The following is a 25,115-nucleotide window of genomic DNA, read 5'->3' on the forward strand; positions in this document are numbered from 1 at the left end:
GTATTATCAGTTTCTTATATATCGCAGCATATTCCATTGCGCCTTACAATTGAAACAACATTAATAGAACAAAACTGGGTAATAACGGACATACATAAAGGTAAGAGGGTCCTGCTCACAAGCTTACAATTTATAGCATTGTTTATAAGCTATTCTACCAAAAGACTTCAGTTTTGTACCAGATCAGACCTAATGCGCTTTTGGTCTAGATCTATGGGGAATATCCATTTAGCCATGGGGTTTACTTAAAATTTGTATTTTGTACTTTGGGTCTGGATAAGTAATAATAATGATTATTACTACTACAAATGGTGCAAATCTTTCAGTACTTCAGCTGTGGTTTCTGAATGGTTTTTTTTTTTGTTATTTTTTATTTCTTTCAGTCCAAAATGCTCCCAGGTGGCAAATGTTGGAGGAGATGACATTTACAGGAACAGAAAAGACTATAGAAATGTACGGTATATTTTGGAACTTACAACAATGAGTAAATAAAGCTGCTTATTGTGTCTTTCATATGGTAACACTGTCATATGTTTTCCATATTAATGGATTCTGCATATTTATTTAATGAATCAGAAACACTGGCAGTTTGCTGCAGTTGCAGACCAAGATGACAGAGAGAAAAATATGGGCTTGTGGCACCCTATAAATAAGATGTAATAATAATAATACTATGTCCATCACTAGTAATGCCACTATTTATAGCCAGCACCACTAGTAATAATACAGCACTATGCGTATTAGTAAAAAGCAGCAACACATGTTCAATCCAGTGTCTCCTCCTGCAAATTGAAATCTGAAAAGAGACGCTTTCTTCCTCTGAATCAGTGCCTTCTGGGTAATTCCAATCTTGAATTTCTAATATCCGCTATTTTATATAACATATATATGGAGAATTTCCAATATGGTGAAGCAGGATATCTCACTGAATTCTCCTGCTTGTCTTGCAGATTTATGAGCATCAAGGGATCAAGATTTTCAGATGTCCATCACCAATATTTTTTGCCAACATTGATTTTTTTAGGACTAGAATTGTGACTGCTGTAAGTTATGGTACCTTAGTTATGTGTATGTCTTTACACTACTCGGAATACCAGATTTGTTATGTCATATATACATATCTATTGCAGGCAGGGTTTAGCCCACTGAGGGTGCTACGCAAGCGCAACAAAGCTCTAAGAAAAATAAAAAAGCTGTTGAGTAAAGGGGAACTTCAAGTCACACCAGTAAGTATTAAACATATTATTGAATAAAGACCTATCATATATGGTCTATTCTAAGGAAGAGGTTATAACAAAACTACAGACAGAAGATATATAGCATTACTATAACTTACAGAACTGAATGACAGAGGTTTTGAAAGAAGGTGATAGATATAAGTATCTCAAGTAGTATTTTCCAGAAATATGGAGCCCAAGAGGAGATTGCAGAAAGTCTTCTGATGCTGTATCCTAGGTGATAAATCCTATTAGCTGCAGGTATAAGAAGACAGTTCAAGTAATTGGATAACTTCACCAGATCAGAAAATATTAAATTAAAGGACAGACAGCAAAGTAACCTCATATCTAGACTACAGGGACACTCAGCCTAGATTTGATAGTATATCACAGAGGTGGGTTCTGCGGTTACACAGTCAATTTCATTTATTTTATTTATTTATTTATTTATTTTTAAAGACATATTAAGATTATAAAGCATACTATGGTTAGTTTCAGGAGTCTTGTCATAAGCGACATCCCCATAGTCTATACCTGGCATTAACATCTGTGATGCACTTTCAGACCATAGGAGTTATCCAAAATTTGTTCCTATAAAGCAAACCCAAGACATGCTGTATAGTAGGTTATCTACAGTGCATCTGTAAAGTATTCACAGCGCTTCACTTTTTCCACATTTTTTTAAGTTACAGCCTTATTCCAAAATGGAATAAATTCATTTTTGTCCTCAAAATTTTACACAATACCCCATAATGACAATGTGAAAATAATTTTTTGAGATTTTTGCAAATTTAATTAAAAAAAAACCTAAGAAATCACATGTACATAAGTATACACAGCCATTGCCATTAAGCTCAAATTTGAGCTCAGGTGCATCCTGTTTCCACTGATCATCCTTGAGATGTTCCTACAGCTTAATTGGAGTCCACCTGTGGTAAATTCAGTTGATTGGACATGATTTTGAAAGGCATACATCTGTTTATACACTTGACAGTGCATGTCAGAGCACAAACCAAGAATGAAGTCCAAGGAATTGTCTGTAAACCTCCGAGACAGGATTGTCTCGAGGCACAAATCTGGGGAAGGGTGCAGAAAAATATCTGCTGCTTTGAAGGTGGCCTCCATCATGCGTAAATGGAAGAAGTTTGGAACCACCACCGCCGGCCATCTAAACTGAGTGATCGGGGGAGAAGGGCCCTAGTCAGGGAGGTGACCAAGAACCCGATGGTCACTCTGTCAGAGCTACAGCATTCCTCTGTGGAGAGAGGAGAACCTTCCAGAAGGACAACATCTCTTCAGCAAACCACCAATCAGGCCTGTATGGTAGAGTGGCCAGATGGAAGCCACTCCTTAGTAAAAAGCACATGGCAGTCCGCCTGGAGTTTGCCAAAATGCCCCTGAAGGACTCTCAGATCATGAGAAACAAAATTCTCTGGTCTGATGAGACAAAGATTGAACTCTTTGGCGTGAATGCAAGGCGTTATGTGTGGAGGAAACCAGGCACCGCTCATCACCAGGCCAATACCATCCCTACAGTGAAGCATGGTGGTGGCAGCATCATGATGTGGGGATATTTTTCAGCGGCAGGAACTGGGAGACTAGTCAGGATAGAGGGAAAGATGAATGCAGCAATGTACAGAGACATCCTGGATGAAAACCCGCTCCAGAGCGCTCTTGACCTCAGACTGGGGCGACGGTTCATCTTTCATCAGGACAACGACCCTAAGCACACTGCCAAGATATCAAAGGAGTGGCTTCAGGGCAACTCTGTGAAAGTCCTTGAGTGGCCCAGCCAGAGCCCAGACTTGAATCCGATTGAACATCTCTGGAGAGATCTGAAAATGGCTGTGCACTGACGCTTCCCATCCAACCTGATGGAGCTTGAGAGGTGCTGCAAAGAGGAATGGGCGAAACTGCCCAAAGATTGTGGCATCATATTCAAAAAGACTTGAGGCTGTAATTGCTGCCGAAGGTGCATCAACAAAGTATTGAGCAAAGGCTGTGAATACTTATGTATATGTGATTTCTTAGTATTTTTTTTTTTATAAAATTAGCAAAAATCTCAAAAAAACTTTTTACACGTTGTCATTATGGGGTATTGTGTGTAGAATTTAGAGTACAAAAATTTATTTATTCCATTTTGGAATAAGGCTGTAACATAACAAAATGTGGAAAAAGTGAAGCGCTGTGAATACTTTCCGAATGCACTGTATATACAAACCGAATGTAGCATCACACAATCTACCCAAGCGTGTATATTTAGATACTGATGTTAGATATGTGCTGAAGTTTTTTCTAATTAGTCCCAAATAACATTTATACAGTGTTTGGATAATGCAAAACAAACTGCTTTCAGTGTTTCACTGACAGAAATCACATTGAAATATATTTTAAGGTCAAACGTTTGCAGACAGACAGGTATACATGGCTAGCTAATCAAAAGTGGAGATGTTGTTATAAAATATAAATTGTTGCCTGTACTTGATATAATGGATGTGTAACAATATATTGAAAAGTGGTAACTCTATTGTATTCATCAAGGAAATAGCATTTTAAGTCAAACTACAAGAATTCTCAATTAGAATATTGTGTTATAAGCACATGGTTGCATCCTAAACTTATTCACATTTTAATTGTAAGCACTACAAACACACTCTACCCATACAGGTGACTGAGAGAGAGAAATTTATGTATGTATGTATAAAGGCTTTGTTTTACTTAAGGGTCATTTACAACTTCCCGCTGCACTGTAGTTTAATCAAGTTGTAAATGTCCCCTAGCACAGGGGATAAAAACTGCATAAGAATAAACCTAATCTAAATAATATATACAGTACCTGTCCATTATGTCATATTGCTTATTTTCTGTTTTGTTTTTAAAAAACAATTTACCTAGGAAGAAATATAGTAGTAGCATTTATTTAACTTGATAACAATGTATATTGCAGAAAAGAATGATTTGTACATCATATAACCCCAATGAGTCAGACGATGAAGAACTGGACAATAACAGCATTGAAGAGCTCGACCAACCAGTAAACATGGCTGATCTGCCCATTGCCATTGACTGGAATGCAGATCTTCCTAATAATATCGTAGTTCCCAAAATAGATCTCCACAGTTTAATCATCGATTTTGGAGCAGTGTCTTTCTTAGATATATCTGGAATGAAAGGTCTAAAAGCGGTATGTAATATTAGGCATAATGTCAATATATACAGTTTACTGTATATGGTGAGTGAATGTTTATGTGAAACAAAACAATATTTGTAATGTACAAGTATTTCCCAGTTCATTTTGTAATTCAAGTTAGAACTTAAATAAATAATGAACTGGGAAATACTTCTACTTTACAAAAGCTGTTTTGTTTCACATAAAAATGATAAATTCCATAATAATATATGCTCCTACAAAGTATATTTCTTCGTGTTCAGGTATAAAAGCCCTGAACTCTATATTTATGTTTCAATGAATACAAAATTTTAGATCCAAGTTCCACTTTCAAAGAAAAAACTGCAAATCATATTCACAAATATATACTGTAGGTAAATGTTTGAAGAGTTTATGAAAACTAAATATAATTTAGATAAGTTTTTATATGAGAAGCATTTTTTCTCTATATCATTGATTGTAGTTCTCAAACTCGCTCCCCACAAGTTCACATTTTCCAAGTAGCAGCAGGTACACAGATGTATTCATTACTCACTGACACATTTAATAATAATAATAATAATAATAATAATAGCTAATTATTTCACTTGTGATTCTGTGAGGAAACCTGGAAAACATGAACTGTTTGGGACAGGGCTGCCATCAGGGGGGGCGTGTCAGAACTACTGTCCCGGACCCTAAAACAGAGAAGGGGGCCCCGACCAGTTCCTGCCACCTGCCTGCCGCTGCTATAGCCAGTGGAGGTGAAAGAGGCCCCCCGTTCTACACCCACTGCCGCTACTGCCAGCGCAAATAATGTATATGGGTCCCACGGACGGTGCGCTCCTCAACCTGCCACTACTGAAAGGAGCCCGCCATGAGAGATGTCCTGGTCCGTCCTGCTGTCCGACGTCTGTCCCCTCTGCAGTGCCGATGCACAAAGTTTATCCAGGCGCGTGATGTCATGACATCACGGCGCACCACTGAAGGAGAGAAGAGCCACGACGCCAGCAGCGGGAACACAAGAAACAAGGTAAGATGAATATGGTGGGTGAAACAGGCAAAAGATGGCTGCAACACCACCGTGTCTGAAGGGCTGCAGAGAGTGAGGCAGAAGTGGGCTGGGAAGAGGAAACGTCTGGATAGGTGGCTGTATATATACATATATATTTACACACACACACACATATATATATATATATAGAGAGAGAGAGAGAGAGAGAGAGAGAGAGAGAGAGAGAGAGAGAAGAGAGAGAGTTGTCGGTTCGGCACTCCAGATGTGAGAGGTTGTTTTTGTCTCTGTGTGCCCTTGAAGTGATGTATACAGAAAGCAAGAAATATCACCCTTTAGGGTGAATCAATGCACGGCACTGCAGCTCGACATGAAGCTGCAGTGCCGTGCATTGATTCACCATAAAGGGTGAATCGCCTTGCTTTATATATATATATATATATATATATATATATATATAGCTGTTTAGAGGTATGTCATTGACACCTAGCAGCAGCATGGCAGACACGGAATGGGTATGTAATGCCGGCTGTCGGGATGCCTCCTGTCAGAATACTGGTAGCGGCATCCCGATGGTTGGTATCCCGACAGGGGTCAGGTAAGTATACTTACTTTCCCCCTTCTCTCCCTAACCCTCCGTTTTAGTAGCCTAACCCTAATTCTCCTCACCCCGCACCCTAACCCTCCCCGTTCGTGCCTAAAACTAAACCCACCCCCCCAGTGGTGCCTAACCCACCACTCTAGGGGTGCCTAACCCTAACCTCCCCCAAAAAAACCTAACCCCGCTATGCTCCCTAAACCCTCCACCCCACGACTAACGCTAAGGGTGCCCTTGGCTTACCTCATTTGGGCTGGAATCCTTTGGCGTTCCAGCGTCGGGATTAAGTTAGGCATCGGTATTTCGATGCCTATCTTAAATCCATTGTTGGGATTCAGCTGTCAGTATTAAGACCGGCGGCATCGCGGCCGCTACATCCCGGCAGGCACATATGCTGCATGGGCAGATGCATCTTGAATTGCATCTAGCTCTGCATATCGATATACAGGGCCGTAAGGAGAGGTGGGACTAATACATACCGTCGGCTGCAGCTCGCGCCCTCCTCTAGCATTTGTTTCCGCACTGTGTGTGTGGGGGGAGGAAGGGGGAAGGCCCTGCCTATTTTGTCAGTCTTGGACCCCACAATTTCTGATGGCAGCCCTGGTTTGGGGCCCTGAGGGTAGAGTTTGAGAACCTACTGTATGCATTAGATTATAAACAGTTCTTTGTGCAAGTCAATCATAACTTTAAAATCAAAATAATTAACTTCATTATTTTAATTATTTTTAAAATTTCAATAAGATATGATATCAATATGCAGTATATGCTGCATATCATGAATCAAAGTTTAAGGGGGGAATTCAATTAAGGCCGTTAACTTATAAGGGAGTGAAAAAGGGAGGTAGCCTTGGGCTTTATCGGCTGAGGCTATTTAATTAGTCTGCCTTTTTCATCCGACACCTTTGTTAACTCCTGTTAAAGTAATGTGTTAATGGCCATGAACACACAGAGGGCCTGATTCAGAGCCGGATGCTCTGACAAGAGCGCTCGCTCTGAATCAGGGCCCTCCTACCTAAAATTGGAGCGGCCTCCTGGCCGCTCGCATAGCTTTGGGTGACCACCCACAGCTTATGCGAGCGGCCAAAAAGATGGTTGCGATGGTCAAGACCATCGCGACCATCGGGCTTGCGACGAGACCCTGCGGTAGGGTCTCGCTGCCGCAAGCCCAGGAGTGCTTTTGGCTCTATCAGAGCCAAAAGCACTCCCACTGACATCACTAGTGATGTCAGTGGGGCCGGTGCCAGATGGTAGGCGTTCCCATGGGAACTCACCATCGACAGCACGCCCCCTTTGGTGCGAGACCAATAGCGACGGCTTGGCCGTCGCTATGCGGATCTCGCGCATGCGCACGATGGAGCTCCCTCCGTCATGCGCATGCGCACTAGGGCACCATCGACCCGTTTGCGGGCGCTCAGCGCTCACGAGCGGGTCTGAATCAGGCCCAGAATCCATGAAAAGTTCACGGATTAAACAGGGTTGCGGCACCCGTGAACCACCTAGTAATCGGGGGATTTTATTTCACTGCTTGTGCAGTAGTGAAAATAATTCCCTGAGAAGTGCTGTACTAATTGAATAGCCTCGGTGATAAATTAACCCATAAATCTGCATCAGTGCATTTGTAGGTAAGGCTGCAAAATTGTACACAAATGGTTTATTGCTATTTAAACCTTGTGATCCATATAAAGGTTTTCAGCAGCAAGTGCAGTAAGGTATCTAACAGTGTTATTACAACTAATTTCAAATAAGTGTCAATTAAATATTGAAATGCAAAGACTGCTGTAGTGCTTGTTCCTTTTCCTGTTACCATTTCTATTTTTTGTTTTCCACTTTTTGCAAAATGGTATACAGGACATAATCTCATTAGATTAAATATCTCATGGTTATATTCTTACCATTGTTAAACAAACAATATATAAAAAGGAAAATTGAATACTGTTTGTTTATAAAAATGTATTCATTATTTTAACTTAGTTATTTAACTTTTTTAGATTATGAAAGAATTCATTAAAGTTGAAGTTGATGTATACATTGCTGGAATAGACAGTAAGTGCCAGTCTTTTTTAATTGAGGGTCTATGATAGTTAATAAATCAGTTAAGACTATATTATAATAGAATAGAGGTGGATAGTATGTAATGCTTGGAGAATTATCAATTAGTGGAATCCACAAACATCTATTCCTAAATAATAAAAATTTTACTAACATTGTATCCATGAACACACTTTACAATGTTTCAGAAATGGTCTATTGTTTATGCTGAAAGACTAATAAAAATAGATATATTTGTTATCATTATCAAAAAGTAATTGTAATGAGGATTTGTCTAAATGCACTGAAGTCATATTCAAAAATAGAAAAAGAAACCAGATGTATATGAATGATGGAAATATCATCATATGTACGTTATTTTGGGGGCGATTCAATTGTTAACGCCCACAGCTTTTTCTTTCGTGCGCCCGACGGAACAAGTGAATTGTTGCTCTGTTTGGGCACAAATAGCCGTGGGAGCACATATTTCTGCTCACCACTTCCCGCGGTGGCAATCAGAAATGTGTGATAAGTCGGAACTTTGGGCACCCAAAACAGTACTTTAGATGGGTTTATCCGCTTTGCTCAGCTAGACCCGGGGCGTCTGGGTGTACACATGCCGCACTCGTGCCCTATGGTGGCAAAAATTTAATTGCTGCGATGGGTGCCCATTAAGTTTGGGCACCCACAAAACAATTGAATTCCCCCCTTAGACACTAAGGGTGGATACACCTTAGGATGACCGGCAATTATACAGATGATCAGTGCAATGTCCTTTCACCCCGGACCATGACAGATTGCTGGTACACACTAGACGATTTAATGAACGATGGAACGATACCTCATTCCGTCCATCATTAAAATGCACTGCCGCACACTCAATATCGTTTGACTGACCGTTTAGCATGGTCAATCAAACGATTTTGTATGTCATCCACAGGAGTGAGCAATTGTCCGTACACACTAGATGTAGATGATTTGTCATTCCAATACAGCAAATAGTTCAGATATCGTTCTAGGGTGAACCCACCCAAGCTGATATACATTTTAATACAATGTTTCTGTTTTCTGTTTCCAGATAATGTTTTGGATAAACTTGAAAGATGTGAATTCTTTGATGATGACATTACGACCTCAGTAATTTTCTTGACCATCCATGACGCTGTATTACATATACTGGTAAAGAAGAATCTGGATAGTCTAGCTAAATTAAAAGAAGCAAAGGTAATCTGCATCCATGCACGGCACTCTCATTGTTAATATGATACCATGTAATCTGTGTTTGGTTATGTAGACACAGCAGTGTGGGCCAGCAAACAGTCCATCTAATTCTGTGGTGTGAACTAGAGTATACTCCGAAATTAAGGAAACGTATTTCAAATGAAAAAAAACTTTTCAGACAGAATGACATAAAAAATGGTGGTTCCCAGTCTACAGTGGTTGTGACGGTGGGTGCTGCACAGGCTTTAAAATATAAATATTCACAAATAAATGCATAAAATTCAGATAAGACACACAATACTTAGATCAGGTTTCTACCTGACCAGACTTTTTACATTTAAGCCTATTGCTGCATGGAGCATTTCAGAAGATGCAGTAGTATGGTTGATAAGAAGAACAAAATAGCTTGCATCTAGCTCTAGCACTTTGCTTTAGCTACACAGCAAAGGCTATGTCATAGTTGGTGCTTGAGAGTTACCTGACTCAGGTGTTGAACTGGATTCAGCGGAGACCAGCTTGACTGGAACCATAGATGATGTAAATAGCTCTATGTGCATATGAATTGTATGGCAGTGAGAACTGCCTTTGATGATAAATGACAGGAACAGTAAACTTGTAACGTTGGAGTGGAACCAGTAGAAAACTTGGAGGAACCGGACTGGGACCGGCAGAAAGGCTTGCTGAGCTGGACAGGGTACCAGTAGGTGGGCTTGCAGAATTGGACTGAGAACCAGGAGATAACTTGGAGGAACCGGACTGGGACCGACAGGAAGGCTTGCTGAGCTGGATGGGGTACCAGTAGGTGGTCTTGCAGAATTGGACTGAGAACCAGTAGATAACTTGGAAGAACCAGACTGGGACCGGCAGGAAGGCTTGCTGTGCTGGACGGTGTACCAGTAGGTAGGCTTGCAGAATTGGACTGAGAACCAATAGGATTTCCAGATGCGCCAGGTATAGCTATTAGCAGGATTGCTGATTGAACTGGTCTGGGAACCAGCAGGATTTCTGGATATGCCAGGTATTGCTAGTAGCAGGAGCCTGGGATACACTTGTACACAGAGAGACAGAAATAGCACAATCTGTACACCATGGGAAGTAACGAGATGTTCAGTCACTGAATGCTATCAGAGGAGGATGTTTATACCATGGGTCTTGCAGGAATATGTGGATACAGTCAGGTGGTCTGGCAGTAGCATTCTGAGTGGTGGAGGGCACAACATGCAGAGGGAGCAATCATATCTGCAGTACTGAGAGACAGAACTACACCTGCAATTCCAATCAAGACTAGCAGTGTTCATTGACAGGAAAGGACCCAGTTGAATAATCAATGTGGAAAAGAAAGCACAGTCCAAATGCATACACAGTAGTGTTGCAGCCAGCGTGATGAGAGCAATTATCCCAGGTAAATTACACATACAGATCCACGGGACAGTTGACAGGGGTAAGTCTCAAGGCAAAAGGGGAAAAACTAGCCAGAGTCGTGACAGTACCCCCTCTTTATGGGTGGACTCCGAACACCCAAATAAATACATAAGAGATCACGAAAAAATTATACACCAGAAAAACTGAAAAACTTTCTTCCAAACGTAAAGAAATATGAAGAAATCTTCAAAAATAACGGGCGCTCCAATGGACTCTAATTCCACAGCAGCTGTATAAAATGAGTGTAGTCGCACTCAAGGAAATAGTAAACAGGAAAAAAATGGAAATACAGCGCTTGTGCGATAAGTGTATACAACTTAACCAGATGAAGTGTAATAAAAACCACAATTTAATATTGTTGAGTACAATTATTTAAAAAACATAATTACTATAACATTAAAACCATTTAAGCCAATAATGAAGCATACTGCACCTATCTCTGGAATTGATATTGCACACTATTGTAATGTCCTGTTCCTAAGTGACTCCTAATTGTTGTGGACCAAAGTAAACAGGCTGAATAATGTCCAAATGCTTGGGTCTCCTCACCAACTCACGATGTGCAGGGATCCCAATATTCAAGCGGAACAACGGTCTCACTCTATAGTATCCCTTGGAGTGGTAATGAGTGCTGGAGAGGTAATGTCCTTCCTGAGAGTGATCCACCCATTTCACACTTGATACCCAAATGGGTAGGATAATCCATGGAGTCAGGTTCAGAGTAAAAGCCGGCAATGGTGCAGGTGTATATCAAATCAAGTCCCCTAGAGTTCATAGGTGTATAACACGAAATGCGTTTCGCTGGTAACACTCAGCTTTATCAAAGGACCTTTGCCTTGTAAATGACTGCAACTTTAAAAAAACGATCAAGATCAGTCTGCATCCCGCACCTCCAGCAGACTCGATCTCTATTACATCCCGCCCTTGGTATTACTGTTGGAATTACAAAGGGAACAGTCTTTAAAGAAGTGGTTAGAACCTCCACAATAGAGACAGAGATGTAAATCTTTGCACCACTGGCATTCAGCCACAGGGAGCTTGGGCGCGGGTAACTTCGATGTCTCACTTTATTTGGTATGGAAGATTCTTTGATTATTAGGGATTCCAAGGCAGAGGTTTTAGTCGAGTCAGAGGTAGTACTAAGAAACTCGGGGATGATCCGAAAAAGTTTGAGTAGAGCTTGTAGCTGTTCCAGCAGTTGATGGAAGGTAGGTAGGGGTTCAGGTGTGATTTGAATGTCATCTGGCCAACTAGTCAGAATTTGCAAAAGCTGTAGTACTTGATGCTGTACTGCCTCCTGTGAATCCAAGTGAGTGACCAGGTTACGGAAAGCATTTGGTCCAGTATTATGTGCTTGATCCACCACCATCAGTAGGCCTGAACATACTGTCACGGTTGGTGCTTGAGAGTTACAGTACCTGATTCAGGTGTTGAACTGGATTCAGCGGAGACCAGCTTGACTGGAACCATGGATGATGTAAATAGGTCTATTTGCATATGAATTGTATGGCAGTGAGAACTGCCTTTGATGATAAATGACAGGAACAGGAAACTTGTAACGTTGGAATGGAACCAGTAGAAAACTTGGAGGAACTGGACTGGGACTGGCAGGAAGGCTTGATGAGCTGGATAGGGTACCAGTAGTTGGGATTGCAGAATTGGACTGAGAACCAGTAGATAACTTGGAGGAACCGGACTGGGATCGGCAGGAAGGTTTGCTGAGCTGCACAGGGTACCAGTAGGTAGGCTTGCAGAATTGGACTGAGAACCAGTAGGATTTACAGATGTGCCAGGTATAGCTATTAGCAGGATTGCTGATTGAACTGGTCTGGGAACCAGCAGGATTTCTGGATATGCAAGGTATAACTGTTAGCAGGATTACTAGAAGAACTGGTCTGGGAACCAGCAATATTTCTGGATATGCCAGGTATAGCTATTATCAGGATTGCTGAATGAACTAGTCTGGGACCAGCAGGATTTCTGGATATGCCAGGTACAGCTGTTAGCAGGATTACTACATGAACTGGTCTGGGAACCAGCAGAATTTCTGGATATGCCAGGTATTGCTAGTAGCAGGAGCCTGGGATACACAGAGAGACAGAAATAGCACAATCTGTGCACCACAGGAAGTAATGAGATGTTCAAGCCCTGAATGCTATTAGAGGAGGATGTTTATACCCTGGGTCTCGCAGGAATTGGTGGATACAGTCAGGTGGTCTGGCAGTAGCATTATGAGTGGTGGAGGGCACGACATGCAGAGGGAGCAAACATATCTGCAGTACTGAGAGTCAGAACTACACCTGCGATTCCAATCAAGACTAGCAGTGTTCACAGACAGGAAAGGACCCAGGTGAATAATCAATGTGGAAAGGAGAGCACAGTCCAAATGCACACACAGAAGTGTTTCAGCCAGCATGATCAGGACAGATCTCCCAGGCAAATTACACATACAGATCCACGGGACAGTTGACAGGGGTAAGTCTCAAGGCAAAAGGTGAAAAACTAGCCAGGGTTGTGACAGTCTATACATATCTCAGGTGCTGTCATGGCCTGGATACTGTTACAATTACATTTAAATATATGCCTATTTAACCATCTTATACTGTAGGTCCACTGGTCACATTTATCCTCACATAGGTTGTCAGCCTGCTTTGTGAAACCAGAAAACATCTCAATAGTTTTTCCTTCCTTATCTGTGGAAAGTTAAACTCCATGTACTTCAGCAACATATCTTCAGCAGCCCTCATTTGTGAGACACAAACCCTTCTAGGTGCGGCACAAATGGGGAGATGCATCAAAGCTTGGTTGGTATAGGCAACTTCTTCACTCTTTAGATGCCTCATCTTGATTTGTACCAAGATTTGTGCCAGCGCTCATATGTTTATAGAATAATATGACAGAGGAGCAATAGATGGCATCTGTTAATGTTTGGAGTCTGGCAGAGTGAGTGAGAACATGAGAAATTACAGAGTAGGTGCCACCAGTGAGCCTGGTTAGGCAAGACAATTTAATGAGATAATGGGCTAAATAATAGGTCACGAATGAAAGTATAAATCCAACTCGCACCTTCACGCATTTTTTGAAAGTGTGAGTTGGTGCTGGGACTTGTAAATGTAATAGCCTGCAAACTTTTCAGCTCGAGGCTACTACACTATGCGAATCTGTGCGAGTATTTCTCTATGTAAACTTACACCTTTTAATGCGACTAGCATTAAAAAGAGCGAGTTATACAGAAGCCAACACAGATCTGTGAGATCCGTGAAGGCTTCTGTCTGTGTTTTTAAAAAAAGATGCGCGTCCCATCCCCATAAGCATAACCAGCACCGGGCTCTGTACAGCCTGTCCTGTTTCTAAAAATACAGAGGCCAAAATGCGTAGGGGGCCCCTGTATAGTAAGTAACAGCACAGGGCTTTTCTGAGCCAGTCCTGGTTGTGGAAAAACAGGGAAAAAATGAGTAGGGGTCCCTTGTAATTTCCATAACCAGCACCGGACTCTTTCTAGAGGTAATGCCATAGCCAGGAAAAACCTTTCACCGGTTTCCCCGGCCAAATCATTACCCCTGACCGCTAGTTATCCCAGGCTGGGGATCCTGGGGAGGTGGGGACCCCCCAATAAAGGGGTCCCCCTCTCCAGGGCACTCCAGGCCTAGGTTGATAGCCCGGGGCTATCCCTGGCACCCCTGGCTGGTGGGTGCCAGGTTGATAGTGTAAATGTGATGTGTAATTAGGAAATTAGGTGAAGCCCCGAGAGAGGACCATGGTTCATTGTGATCAGAAGTTTCAGATGAAGATACTGTCAATAAAATGTCCCTTCTTATAAATGCCATTCATGGAGATCAAAAGAGAAAATAAGAGGATGCCCAGGTAAGGAAGAGATAAGCTCTGCATACAGCAGTCTCCATGCATCAGTAAAACTAGAGCCATTATCCATAGTCAGAAAGGAAGGTAGCTGTTACAGATGCAATTAGATTGACATTTTAATGTGGCAGCAACTAGAAGGGAGAGAGGTTATCAGCTTGCACTTCAATAGAAGACCAGAAAATGGTGGGGTACAGAATACAAATGCCTTGGTTCCCACTTGATATCCTGTTCCAACTGCATCAATCCCAATCCTTGTGTGGCAAAGGTAACCTAAAAAGCGAAAAGTTAAATTTTGCAGTTCCATTTAAGAGATCTGAAAGAGACTTTTTTCTCATAATTAAATACTCAGAGCTTAACACCAGTACTTGGACGCATATACTGGTATTAGTATTCAAACTACTGAGACTTTTGCTACGATTCAATATAAAGAGGATTATTTTGATCATATCTGAGCATAATAGCTAAAGTGGAGATTATCTTACAACTGAGATATTTTTTATACATTTTTTATGTATTTATTTTTAATTATTTAGCTTAATTATATGGCTTTTTATAGTGTTATTTGTTTATATGTATGTTTAATTATTAAATGAATATACAAATGATTCATACTAGCGCTCCCTAAGTGCTTTATTTGTGCTTATATGTAGTTACTAAGAATCGAGTCTGATCGAGTTGTTTTTTTTTTTTTTTAACTCATTTTGCATCGCCGAAACCCAGGTGATTTTCCTATTTTTAAACTCGCAAATTTACTAAGAAGTGAGTTTAGCTGAATGTGAGTTGGCCGATGGTGAAGCAGATCAAGATTTCTCCCCTGAGTAGCAAATTTAGATGAGATTACTCACCCGAGATTGCAGTATTTCTCTCTGCAAAACTCTCCCACGCAAGCAGCCTGCACATATCAGTGAGAGATGTGAAGGCTGCTTGTGTGTTGTACCTGTAAAACATTGGTTAAATGTCCAAAAAATGATGTAGCCCCCCCTCCCCCCTTTGGCACTTGTGGAACTACAAGTGCCAGTAGGCGGCCAGCAACCGTACCTCCACTGTAAAATAAATAGATAAGAAAACACCGTACACACACACCGTCTAAAGTAAAACTTTAATACACACCTACCTACCTCACTCACACATACCTACAGCCAGCTGGTTGGTCCCCTTCTCTAGTAGAATCCATTTGGAGTACCTGGAATAAAGATCTTATACTCACCTCCATCCTCGCGCTGGTCTCCGTAGCATCCAGGGGTCTTGGCAAAATAAAAAAATTTAACCCGATCCAGACACTTACATTAGCGGTGTATGTGTGTGCCAACATACACCGCTACCCGGATCCTGACTGATCAGTGTGAACTGTCAGAAGCCTGCAGCCAATCAGCGGCCGCTAACTGTAGAGCTTGTCAGCTCGACCAAACTCGAATCTTAGTAAATTTACCACTTAGTGTCAGCAGTAAGGACAACAGAGAAACATGGTTCACATTTACTGCAGATCATCCAGGGCTCATCATTTTTCAGTTAGCACAGCAGTGTGGGGGCCAATGTTTATGCTTTGTTTAAGTACACAGAAAGTTCTACCTTGGAGAGGCCACATATGAATCATCTGTCATCCTCATTACAATGCTGTAGAGTGTGCAATATTAATATCATTTATTTTATTTCTTTTAGGAGGAAATTAAAGAGACAAAGTTTGATGAAAAGACAAATACAAATGGGAGCACAAAGGGCAACACATATGTGAGTTTTACAGATTGTTATAAATGAATGAATTCTTTAGCTAGAACAATTACACACTTATGCACCAAAGCTAGATTTCCTATTTATGTTCCATTTGTTACATTAAACTAATGTCACTATGGAGCATGTGGCTCGCACTCTTGGACTATTTATGTCTTTCATGTGTATCACCTAGTAACTAATTAGAGGGAAACTAGCTCTGACACTAGAAATGAGCAGTGATAACAGCTAGTCTAGTTTATAGACACCTGAACTAGCCTGAAAACCTATCATCAGGACTTTTATATGGAATTAGCCCAGTTTTTTCTCAATGCTACATAAGATCTGCCCAGACACAGAGGAAATGCTGATTCTATCTGCCTTTAAATGAGCAGCTACTGGCCTGGACAATGCCTGCTGCCATTACATAACAGTAAATAATCTGTGTCGTCTATCGATTGATTTTGAGTGCAGGAAAGACATAAATCATATCTCTTCTGCCCTAATATGTCCAGCACTGGTGTAGGAAATCCTGGTGATAGCACTATGGACCTTATTCAGAGGCGGCCATACGGTCTACGACCGCACGGCCGCCTCGATGTTTTAACAGTGCGCATGCGCACGAGGGAGCCGGCTCCCTCGTGCGCATGCGTGAGACCCGCTATGACCGACAGCGCCGGTCGTAGCGGGTCTCTTTCCAAAGGGGGCGAGCTGTCGATGTTGATTGACAGCTCGCCCCGTTTGGAAGGCGGGCCGGGGGCTGGCAGCCCAAACGGAGGCATTCCCATGGGAACCACTGCCATTTGGGGGAGGCCCCACTGACATCACTAGTGATTTCAGTGGAGAGCTTCCGGCTCTGACAGAGCCAGAAGCTCTCCGGAGCTTACGACAAGTGAGACCCTACCCTAGGGAGCTCCGTCGTGCGCATGCGCGAGACCCGGATAGCGACAGCCAAGCTGTCGCTCCAGGTCTCGCACCAAAGGGGGCGTGCTGTCGATGGTGAGTGACAGCACGCCCCCTTTGGTGGGCGTGCCGGGGGCGTGGCTGCCAGATGGAGGCGTTCCCATGGGAACGCCTACCGTCTGGGTCCGGCCCCACTGACATCACTAGTGATGTCAATGGGAGTGATTTTGGCTCTGATAGAGCCAAAATCACTCCAGGGCCTGCTGTCACCGAGACCCTGCCGCAGGGTCTCGTCGCAAGCCCGATGGTCGCGATGGTCTTGACCATCGCGACCATCATCATGGACGCTCGCATAAGCTGTGGGTGGTAACCCACAGCTATGCGAGCGTTCAGCAGGACGCTCCAAAAAAAACGCCCTGATTCAGAGCGGGCACTCGTTCAGAGCGTCCGGCTCTGAATCAGGCCCTTAGTTCTAAAGTTAGACAATGAAAATAAACCCACAGAACCCAATCACCAATTAGCTTTAATCTGGTGTAGTTAGACAATGAAAGTAAATGTCTGATAGGTTGTTAAGGGTACTGTATTTTGTACATATGCTCTTTGTGAGAACATAATGTCCAGCAACTATATACTATATATTATAGACCAAGAGTACCATTATTTAAAATTATATGGTAATTGTTCTATATTTCACTTTTTCAGGTGATCAATGGGTCTCAGTTATAACTACATAAATCCATACAGTGATATGAATATATGCCTCAAGTATTCTCCATTGACATGATTTGTATAAAAGGAGGACACGGTTTATATACTGTACATTTTGAATTTGAATACTTTTTCTGAAAACATTTTGGATTGGATTTTTTAAATGAAAACATGGGATGAGCTAAAGAAAACATTTATACAAATAGAAACGCTGATTGTCAGAACAATGACAGTATATTTATTCAATAATAAAAAATAATAATTAAATACATAAATTCACCGGCCAGCAAAATTCATTAAAACATAAAACGAGCCACAATTTAGCACCATCTCAAGATCAAAAACATACAATATTCAGCACAGGAATATAAGCACATATATACATACTGCAGTCATTGGTTAGTAAAGCAGCAAGCAGTTTTGTAAATTAAACAATAAGACAAGCAAGTAACTCTGCAGTACTTAATCTTGTTGACAGTTTTGGAATGGCAGTGTTGTTAGTTTAGCTGTAGAGCTTATATGAAATTCAGCAGACCCCATGGTGCAGCTATATCCAGAGGGTTTATATCGCTAAGGTCACCTCACCATAAGACAGATCACCAGTTGACAAATGAATGCTCTAGTAGATTTCTCTATGCATTAATCCACCTTCTGTTACGTCGACGGCTTCATCATTGCTACTACTAACATATGGCTTGACTTGATTAGTGCTGCAATTTTTACAAACTCTATCGCTGCTTCTCTGACAAGTGACTGCTGAATTTCATATAAGCTCTACAGCTAAACTAACAACACTGCCATTCCAATACTGTCAACAAGATTAAGGACTGCAGAGTTACTTGCTTGTCTCATGGTGCATACACACGGTCAGACTTGCTAGATCAACGATGAACGATTTGACCAACGATATCATTAACGATGAACGATTTCTGACAGTATTTAAATGAATTAAATCAACCAAATCTGACTGCGAACACAGTCGAATTCAAATATCGTTATCTGACATGCGGGCACGCGCATAATTCGTAGATGCATGCCAAACATGTCAACGATATGAACGATGTAACGATTTTTGCAATCGTTATCGTTCATATCTTCCAGAAAATCTGACCGTGTGTACCCTCCATTATGCTGCAATTACAAAACTGCTTGCTGCTTTACTAACCAATGACTGCAGTATATATATATATATATATGTGCTTATATTCCTGGGCTGAATAGTAGATGTTTTTAATCTTGAGATGGTGCTAAATTGTGGCTTATTTTATGTTTTAATTAATTTTGCCAAAAGGCAAATTTATGTATTTTAATTATTATTTTTTATTACCTGGTAATAAAACCAGCACCTGGTTCGTGCATGCACACTGTGATGCGTATGCATGCACAGTGCAAAATAATCTGCAGATTGCATGCGTATAAGCAACTGCGGTCCTTGCTGAGTCAGGCCCATAGTCATATCCATGGGTCACTTCTCTCCTCATGCTTCTTTTACTTATCTTGTGCAGCGAGCCCCCTCCGCTAAGTAGTGGGCCCCCTCCAGCCTCACATACACTTACCTTGTGTCGGCAAATGGGTTCCTCCTCCGCGGGCCATGGCGCCATCTTCCTATTACTATTCAGGAAGATGGCGCATGCACACAAGAGAGCAAAGACTCTGGCACAGTGCCAGAGTTATTTCTCTCACTGCACAGCACCATCTTCCTAAAGATGTTACTGGGAAGATGGTGCCACAATGGAGGAGAAGGGACCTGCTTGGTGTGGGACTCCCTTAGACTCAGGTGCTCATGTCTCCTCGCAACATGCACCCATTGCACCCTCTACCTGTAGGCATCTCCCAAGAGTCTGTTTGCAGTCCCCTTCTTTTCTTCCTTTGCACCTTCTCCCTGGGAAATCAGCTCATTCGCCCTTTAATATAATCTATATCCTGATGACACTCAAATCTCCCACTCCTCCCCTGACCTCTCCCACTCCATCCTCTCCTGTGTCTTCAACTGTCTGTCTGCCATCTCCTAATGGATGTCCCGGCACTTTCTGAAACTTAATATGGCCAAGACCAAACTTAATGTTTTCCCCCTTCCAGTGTCGGCATCTGCCTCCCCCCATCTCACTCAGAATCCAGTTCAAACTCCTCATGCTCACTTACAAAGCCTTAAACCACTCTACTATTCCATACATCTCTAACCTCATCTCTGTCCACACTCCCTTCCAGCCTCTCTGCTACACCTCTGACCAACGCCTATTATCAACTCTGGTCACTTCCTCTCACGCTCGCCTCAAAGATGTCGCTAGAGGTGTCCCCATCCCCTGCATAGGTTCCATCTGCCTGGAAACCCCCCCTCCCCAGCACACACCATGACTACAGTAGAAATAGTAATATAATAGAATGTTACTAGTGCCGCACGTTCTTCTCAGTATCACAAATTAAATGATTAGAACCATCTGTGGATCTTTTAACATGTGTCAGCCAGTAATAAATATACATGTGCACCAACTAGGTAATGTGGAAACCATGTACTGTTAGGGATGCACTGCTATATACCATCATTAGGGTTAATTATTAATACTGTATAATAATACACTATCCAGTACATAAGAAGACCCGATATGTACATATATGTCTAGGGCAGTGCTAGGTTCTTCTGCTGCTTCCCCAGACTCCTGGACTTGCTTCAATGCTTTGGAATGGTACCCACATAGGAAATAAACACATTCAGCTCAGGCAGGATGACCCTACTGCCGCATCTAATGGCTTAGTGTGATCACTAGTACTGTATATGCTGGAATTATGCAACACGATATACTTTGTATGTAACATATTAAAGCTGGATAAGTGCTAATTATGCCCTCTTCATGGACTGGCCACACTCAAGTGGCCAGTCCATGAATCAAGCATTTGGAAACCCCCCTCTAGAAATCCTGCGTTTGCCACTACCCTGGAACTCACTTCCTTGCACATTATAACTCTTTACCATCCACCCCAGTTTTAAAAACTCCCCCAATATGTACATTTGTATTAAAGCATACCAGCCCTCCTCATAATGCCAAACTTTCTCCATCAACCCCTCCACTATGTATCTTTCCAGTTCACCCTCCAAATGTTCATACCTTCGTATTAGTATGTAAGCTCTTACAAGCAGGGCCCTCCTCCCTCTTATTCCCTAGTACAATCCATGTCACTAGTGCTTCACTCCCTTGTCTCTTCAGTGACTGTGACTGTCTGCTCACCTTTACGTTGGGAGTAGGATCACAGAGTACTGAATTGATTGCCATCTAGCGCTTTGCCCTACTCTTGCCTGTTATCTGTCCTACCCATTCTGTGTTGTGATATTAATGTTTGGTACTTTTGCTGTGTGCTTATGCAATGGTGTGCTGTTATGTATCATACTTATGCTCTAATACCGTTACTGTGAAAAGTTTTCACATACTCTGTATGGCACTGCATACATATTATGGAGCCTTATAAAAAAAAATGAATAGTAATAATGTCAAATAATGTGCTGTGATAAACATATGGGGTCTGATTCAGAGGAGGACACTAACTGCACACAATACCACTATGCATGCAGTTTGCCGAGGTTGGAAGTACTGCACATGTGTTCGAGTGGCTCTGCGCATGCATCCCGATAGTTACCACAGGGAGACACAGATTGAATTTGGAAGCATGTCGTGGGCGTGTTGCTGATAGCAAATATTTCTAAAAACACAGACACAGGACGCCATGTTCAGACAGAGAAATTGCACCTATCAAGCACCGATGGTGCACCGATGGTGCTACGGACGCAGCTAGATGCATTAGTGCCGCTACAAGAGGGTGTCTCACACTGTTCATAATCGGCCACAGCATCAGCATAAATACGCTGACGCAGCTGCTGCGACCGCGTCTGTGTCCACCTCTGCATCAGGCCTATGGTGTCTTATTTAATAAATTATTGCAAGTATAATACATGTACTTTATCTGATAATAGCCAATCCGATATCAGATCTAATTCATTCTGACTACGCTAGCCTGCTAAACACTGATATCTGTTTCTTTGTGTTTCTGGATTACTGCTTATTATCACTCTTTGCTCGATACTGTAAAAAAATATATATAAATTGTATTGCTACTGTAATTAAAAAAATCATTATAAATTGTATGCTGTATGCCAAAGATGTATTTATTATAATGAAAGGAAATGAATATCTTGATATGTAAATAGGTTAATCTGTATTACTTTACTCATGCAAGATTATTTTTAGTGTTTACATAGAACAACTTTATATGTTCTGTGTTACATTACGCTATACTGTAAAAAAACTTTCTTTATGGCCATCTGTCAAGGAACTGTTTGTACGGAAATCCTAATGTATAATGTATATATTTGTAGAAAGAGGCACAAGTGGAAATGTTATTTGGACTGTAAATGTATGATGTCCATGTATTGATAAGGAGACCATCCTCTAAGCAGCTAACATGAAGGTAAAGGATGTGATAATAAATAAAAAGACATTTACAACATATAAGAATGTGCACTGCAAATAAATACTGCCAATGAATTATTTTGTTTGCCTTTTTTTTGCTTTTCTTGTGACATAAATATTATATTAGCATCCTGCAGTAGTGGACATAAGTCTAAATGCATGTGCAATACGATTAATCCAACAAAGTATTCTATGGAAGATATCCACAACCATTGTTTTAGGCTGGAGCTTGCCAGAATTATCATAATGAGGGGCTTTCCACTTACTGCAGGAAAAAGGAAACTCTAACTGAGCTTAAAACAGGGATCATGGCTCCCTATGCATAATTAGAAGTCCGTATACACAAACAATACAGAAACCAGTTGATGACCGTCCCTACAGCCACTTGCTCCTGAAACGTTGCTGACGTGAACAATAAACACAATTTGTTTAGTGCACCTGTTTCAGATTTTCTGATTTATTTTGTATGAGTCTGTCTTACATATACGAGATATGTATCTATATATAGTGATCCAGGTGCGGCACTCAGGCCTGCTGAAAGTCGCGGCGGGCCCGGGTAATAGGGGTGTGTGGCCTAATCGCGGGAGGTGTGGCCACGCCCCCTTCCCGGTGGGGAGGGGGGTGCTCTGGGCCCCCTCAGCCCTGCTCAAACCCACAGGCTTAGGAGACTGCTGTGGCTGCTGCTTAGGAGACTGCTGTGGCTGCTGCTTAGGAGACTGCTGTGGCTGCTGCTTAGGAGACTGCTGTGGCTGCTGCTTAGGAGACTGCTGTGGCTGCTGCTTAGGAGACTGCTGTGGCTGCTGCTTAGGAGACTGCTGTGGCTGCTGCTTAGGAGACTGCTGTGGCTGCTGCTTAGGAGACTGCTGTGGCTGCTGCTGCTGCTCAGCAGCCACGAGCAGTCTCCACTGCAGCTCAGCACATGCTGTGTGCTGGGCTGCTGTGAGGGAGGGGGAGCGGCGCCGGACCCGGGCCCCCGCCGGGACCCTCAGGAAGCCCGGGCCCCGGTAATCTGTACCCGCCCCCCCCTCTCGGCGCCCCTGGTGGCACTCAACGGGCTTGTAAAAAAGGACATCACATCACCTTAGTTGCAACATTTCGGGCTTTATTGCCTTCGTCAGGCTGCACAAACAATTAATTTCTTCAAGACTCATGTTATACGTAAATTTGATTGGGTGGTCTAGTCCATTAATCCCTTCAATTATGTCTTTAAGGTAGTTACATTCACCCCTCCAAAAGAGAATCAAGTCATCAATATATCTCTTGTAGAACAGGATTCTGTCACTCCATTTGGGATCCTTAAGTACACATACCGTTAACTTTATTTTGTATCTGTGTATATTTTTGTATATTTCTGTTATTGTATTTGTCTTTGATGTAGGTTGTCATGAGGTTTTTGTTTTTAAGTCTCCCCTGGTAGGCGTCAGGTTTCCATGGTGTTAGGTCACCAGTGTGCTGATGTGTTTCCGGTATGACCGGAAGCCCTGCACGCGGGATGGGGAGTGACCAGTGGGACCCGGCGCAGGTCGGAGGAAGACAGCGGGTATTTAAGGTAAGATTGTAATATACACTGTGTTGATGTTTGTGCAGCCTGACGAAGTGTAATAAAGTCCGAAAAGTTGCGACTAAGGTGATGTGATGTCTTTTTTACAAGCCCATTGAGTGCCGCACCTGGATCACTATACACTTTACTGCAGCTGGCACCACGGCAGTCTGATTACAGGGGAAGGAGTGTACAGCACCGTTTGACACACACACATATATATATATATATATATATATACACATACATACATACAGGTTGAGTCTCCCATATCCAAAATGCTTGGGACCAGGGATATTTTGGATAACGGAATATTAAGTAATTTGGAATATTTGCATATTAAGGATTCTGCCTATATACCTTCCTACCTATACCTTCTAAAACCTGCCTATAACCTCTAAGATTTACGCTATTTGCGTACGCAGTCATACAATAAAATAAAGACCTTAGACCTTGAACATGTATTTCCAAAGCACAAAGTATTATTCAACCAAAGTACAGATAATACACGCTGTGATCTAAGTACAATTTAGCGCAAAGAAATTATACAGACCCAAGATACAGTCATACATACGCAAGCGCTCTGGGACCAGATTCCGGCATCAGCAAGAGACCTCCGTCAATCAGCAATCAGCAGAATAGACTAGAAACCCAGGGTCGGAGCACACATATTTATACCCCCCCCCCCCCAGAAATAAGCTGAACAAAAGAGAGGTCTTGTTGCGATTCCATTGGCTCTCCTTCATGTTGCGTTTGTTATAAAGCACTTAACAATTTGATTCATATGGCCACAGTCCAGCCTCCAACAGCTGGTTGCCTTCGTTTTCCCACCTCGTGCAAATCTAGATTGTTGGTTTTACAAAGTACATTTTGGTTCTTTATGTCTTTACGGTCCATAATTTGCGAACGCATGTTCCGATGATACCGGAAAGCTGTGGATAAAGTGCGGATCAGTATAATATCAAACAAAACCTTAGATACCAAAATAGTCTTTATTTCACAGCATTTGTAATAGAGATGAGCGGTTCGGATTCTGTGGAATCCCAACCGCTCCGAACATTGGGGATCCGAGTCCACCCGAACCCTGTTCGGGTGTTCCCCGCCTGACTCGGATCCCCGTTCGGGGCCGAACGGCGGCCGCCTGATGTCGGATTCTCACTAGAGAATCCGACATCAGGGCTCCTATTGTGTAGGGCAGAGCGCTGTGATAGCGCTCTGCCCTACACAGACACAAACACACAGCCGCCAGCAGCAGCTGTGTGTTTGTTACAGCAGCCAATGAGAGTCACA

General features: G+C 42.2%; 1 protein-coding gene across 1 annotated transcript in view; it reads left to right on the forward strand.

The window, feature by feature from the left end:
- Positions 1–17,843, forward strand: part of LOC148515264 (chloride anion exchanger-like) — a 75,321-nt gene extending 57,478 nt beyond the window's left edge. The window contains exons 13-20 of the mRNA XM_088480253.1: positions 384–453; positions 951–1,043; positions 1,131–1,226; positions 4,165–4,401; positions 7,964–8,018; positions 9,082–9,227; positions 16,167–16,235; positions 17,820–17,843. Of these exons, the coding sequence (XP_088336379.1) occupies positions 384–453; positions 951–1,043; positions 1,131–1,226; positions 4,165–4,401; positions 7,964–8,018; positions 9,082–9,227; positions 16,167–16,235; positions 17,820–17,843 (790 nt within the window). The remainder of the gene's footprint in view (positions 1–383; positions 454–950; positions 1,044–1,130; positions 1,227–4,164; positions 4,402–7,963; positions 8,019–9,081; positions 9,228–16,166; positions 16,236–17,819) is intronic.
- The last annotated feature ends 7,272 nt before the right edge of the window (positions 17,844–25,115 follow it).

Source organism: Taudactylus pleione, unplaced genomic scaffold (assembly GCF_031769625.1).
Source record: "Taudactylus pleione unplaced genomic scaffold, aTauple2 ptg000251l, whole genome shotgun sequence".
NCBI classification, from domain to species: domain Eukaryota; kingdom Metazoa; phylum Chordata; class Amphibia; order Anura; family Myobatrachidae; genus Taudactylus; species Taudactylus pleione.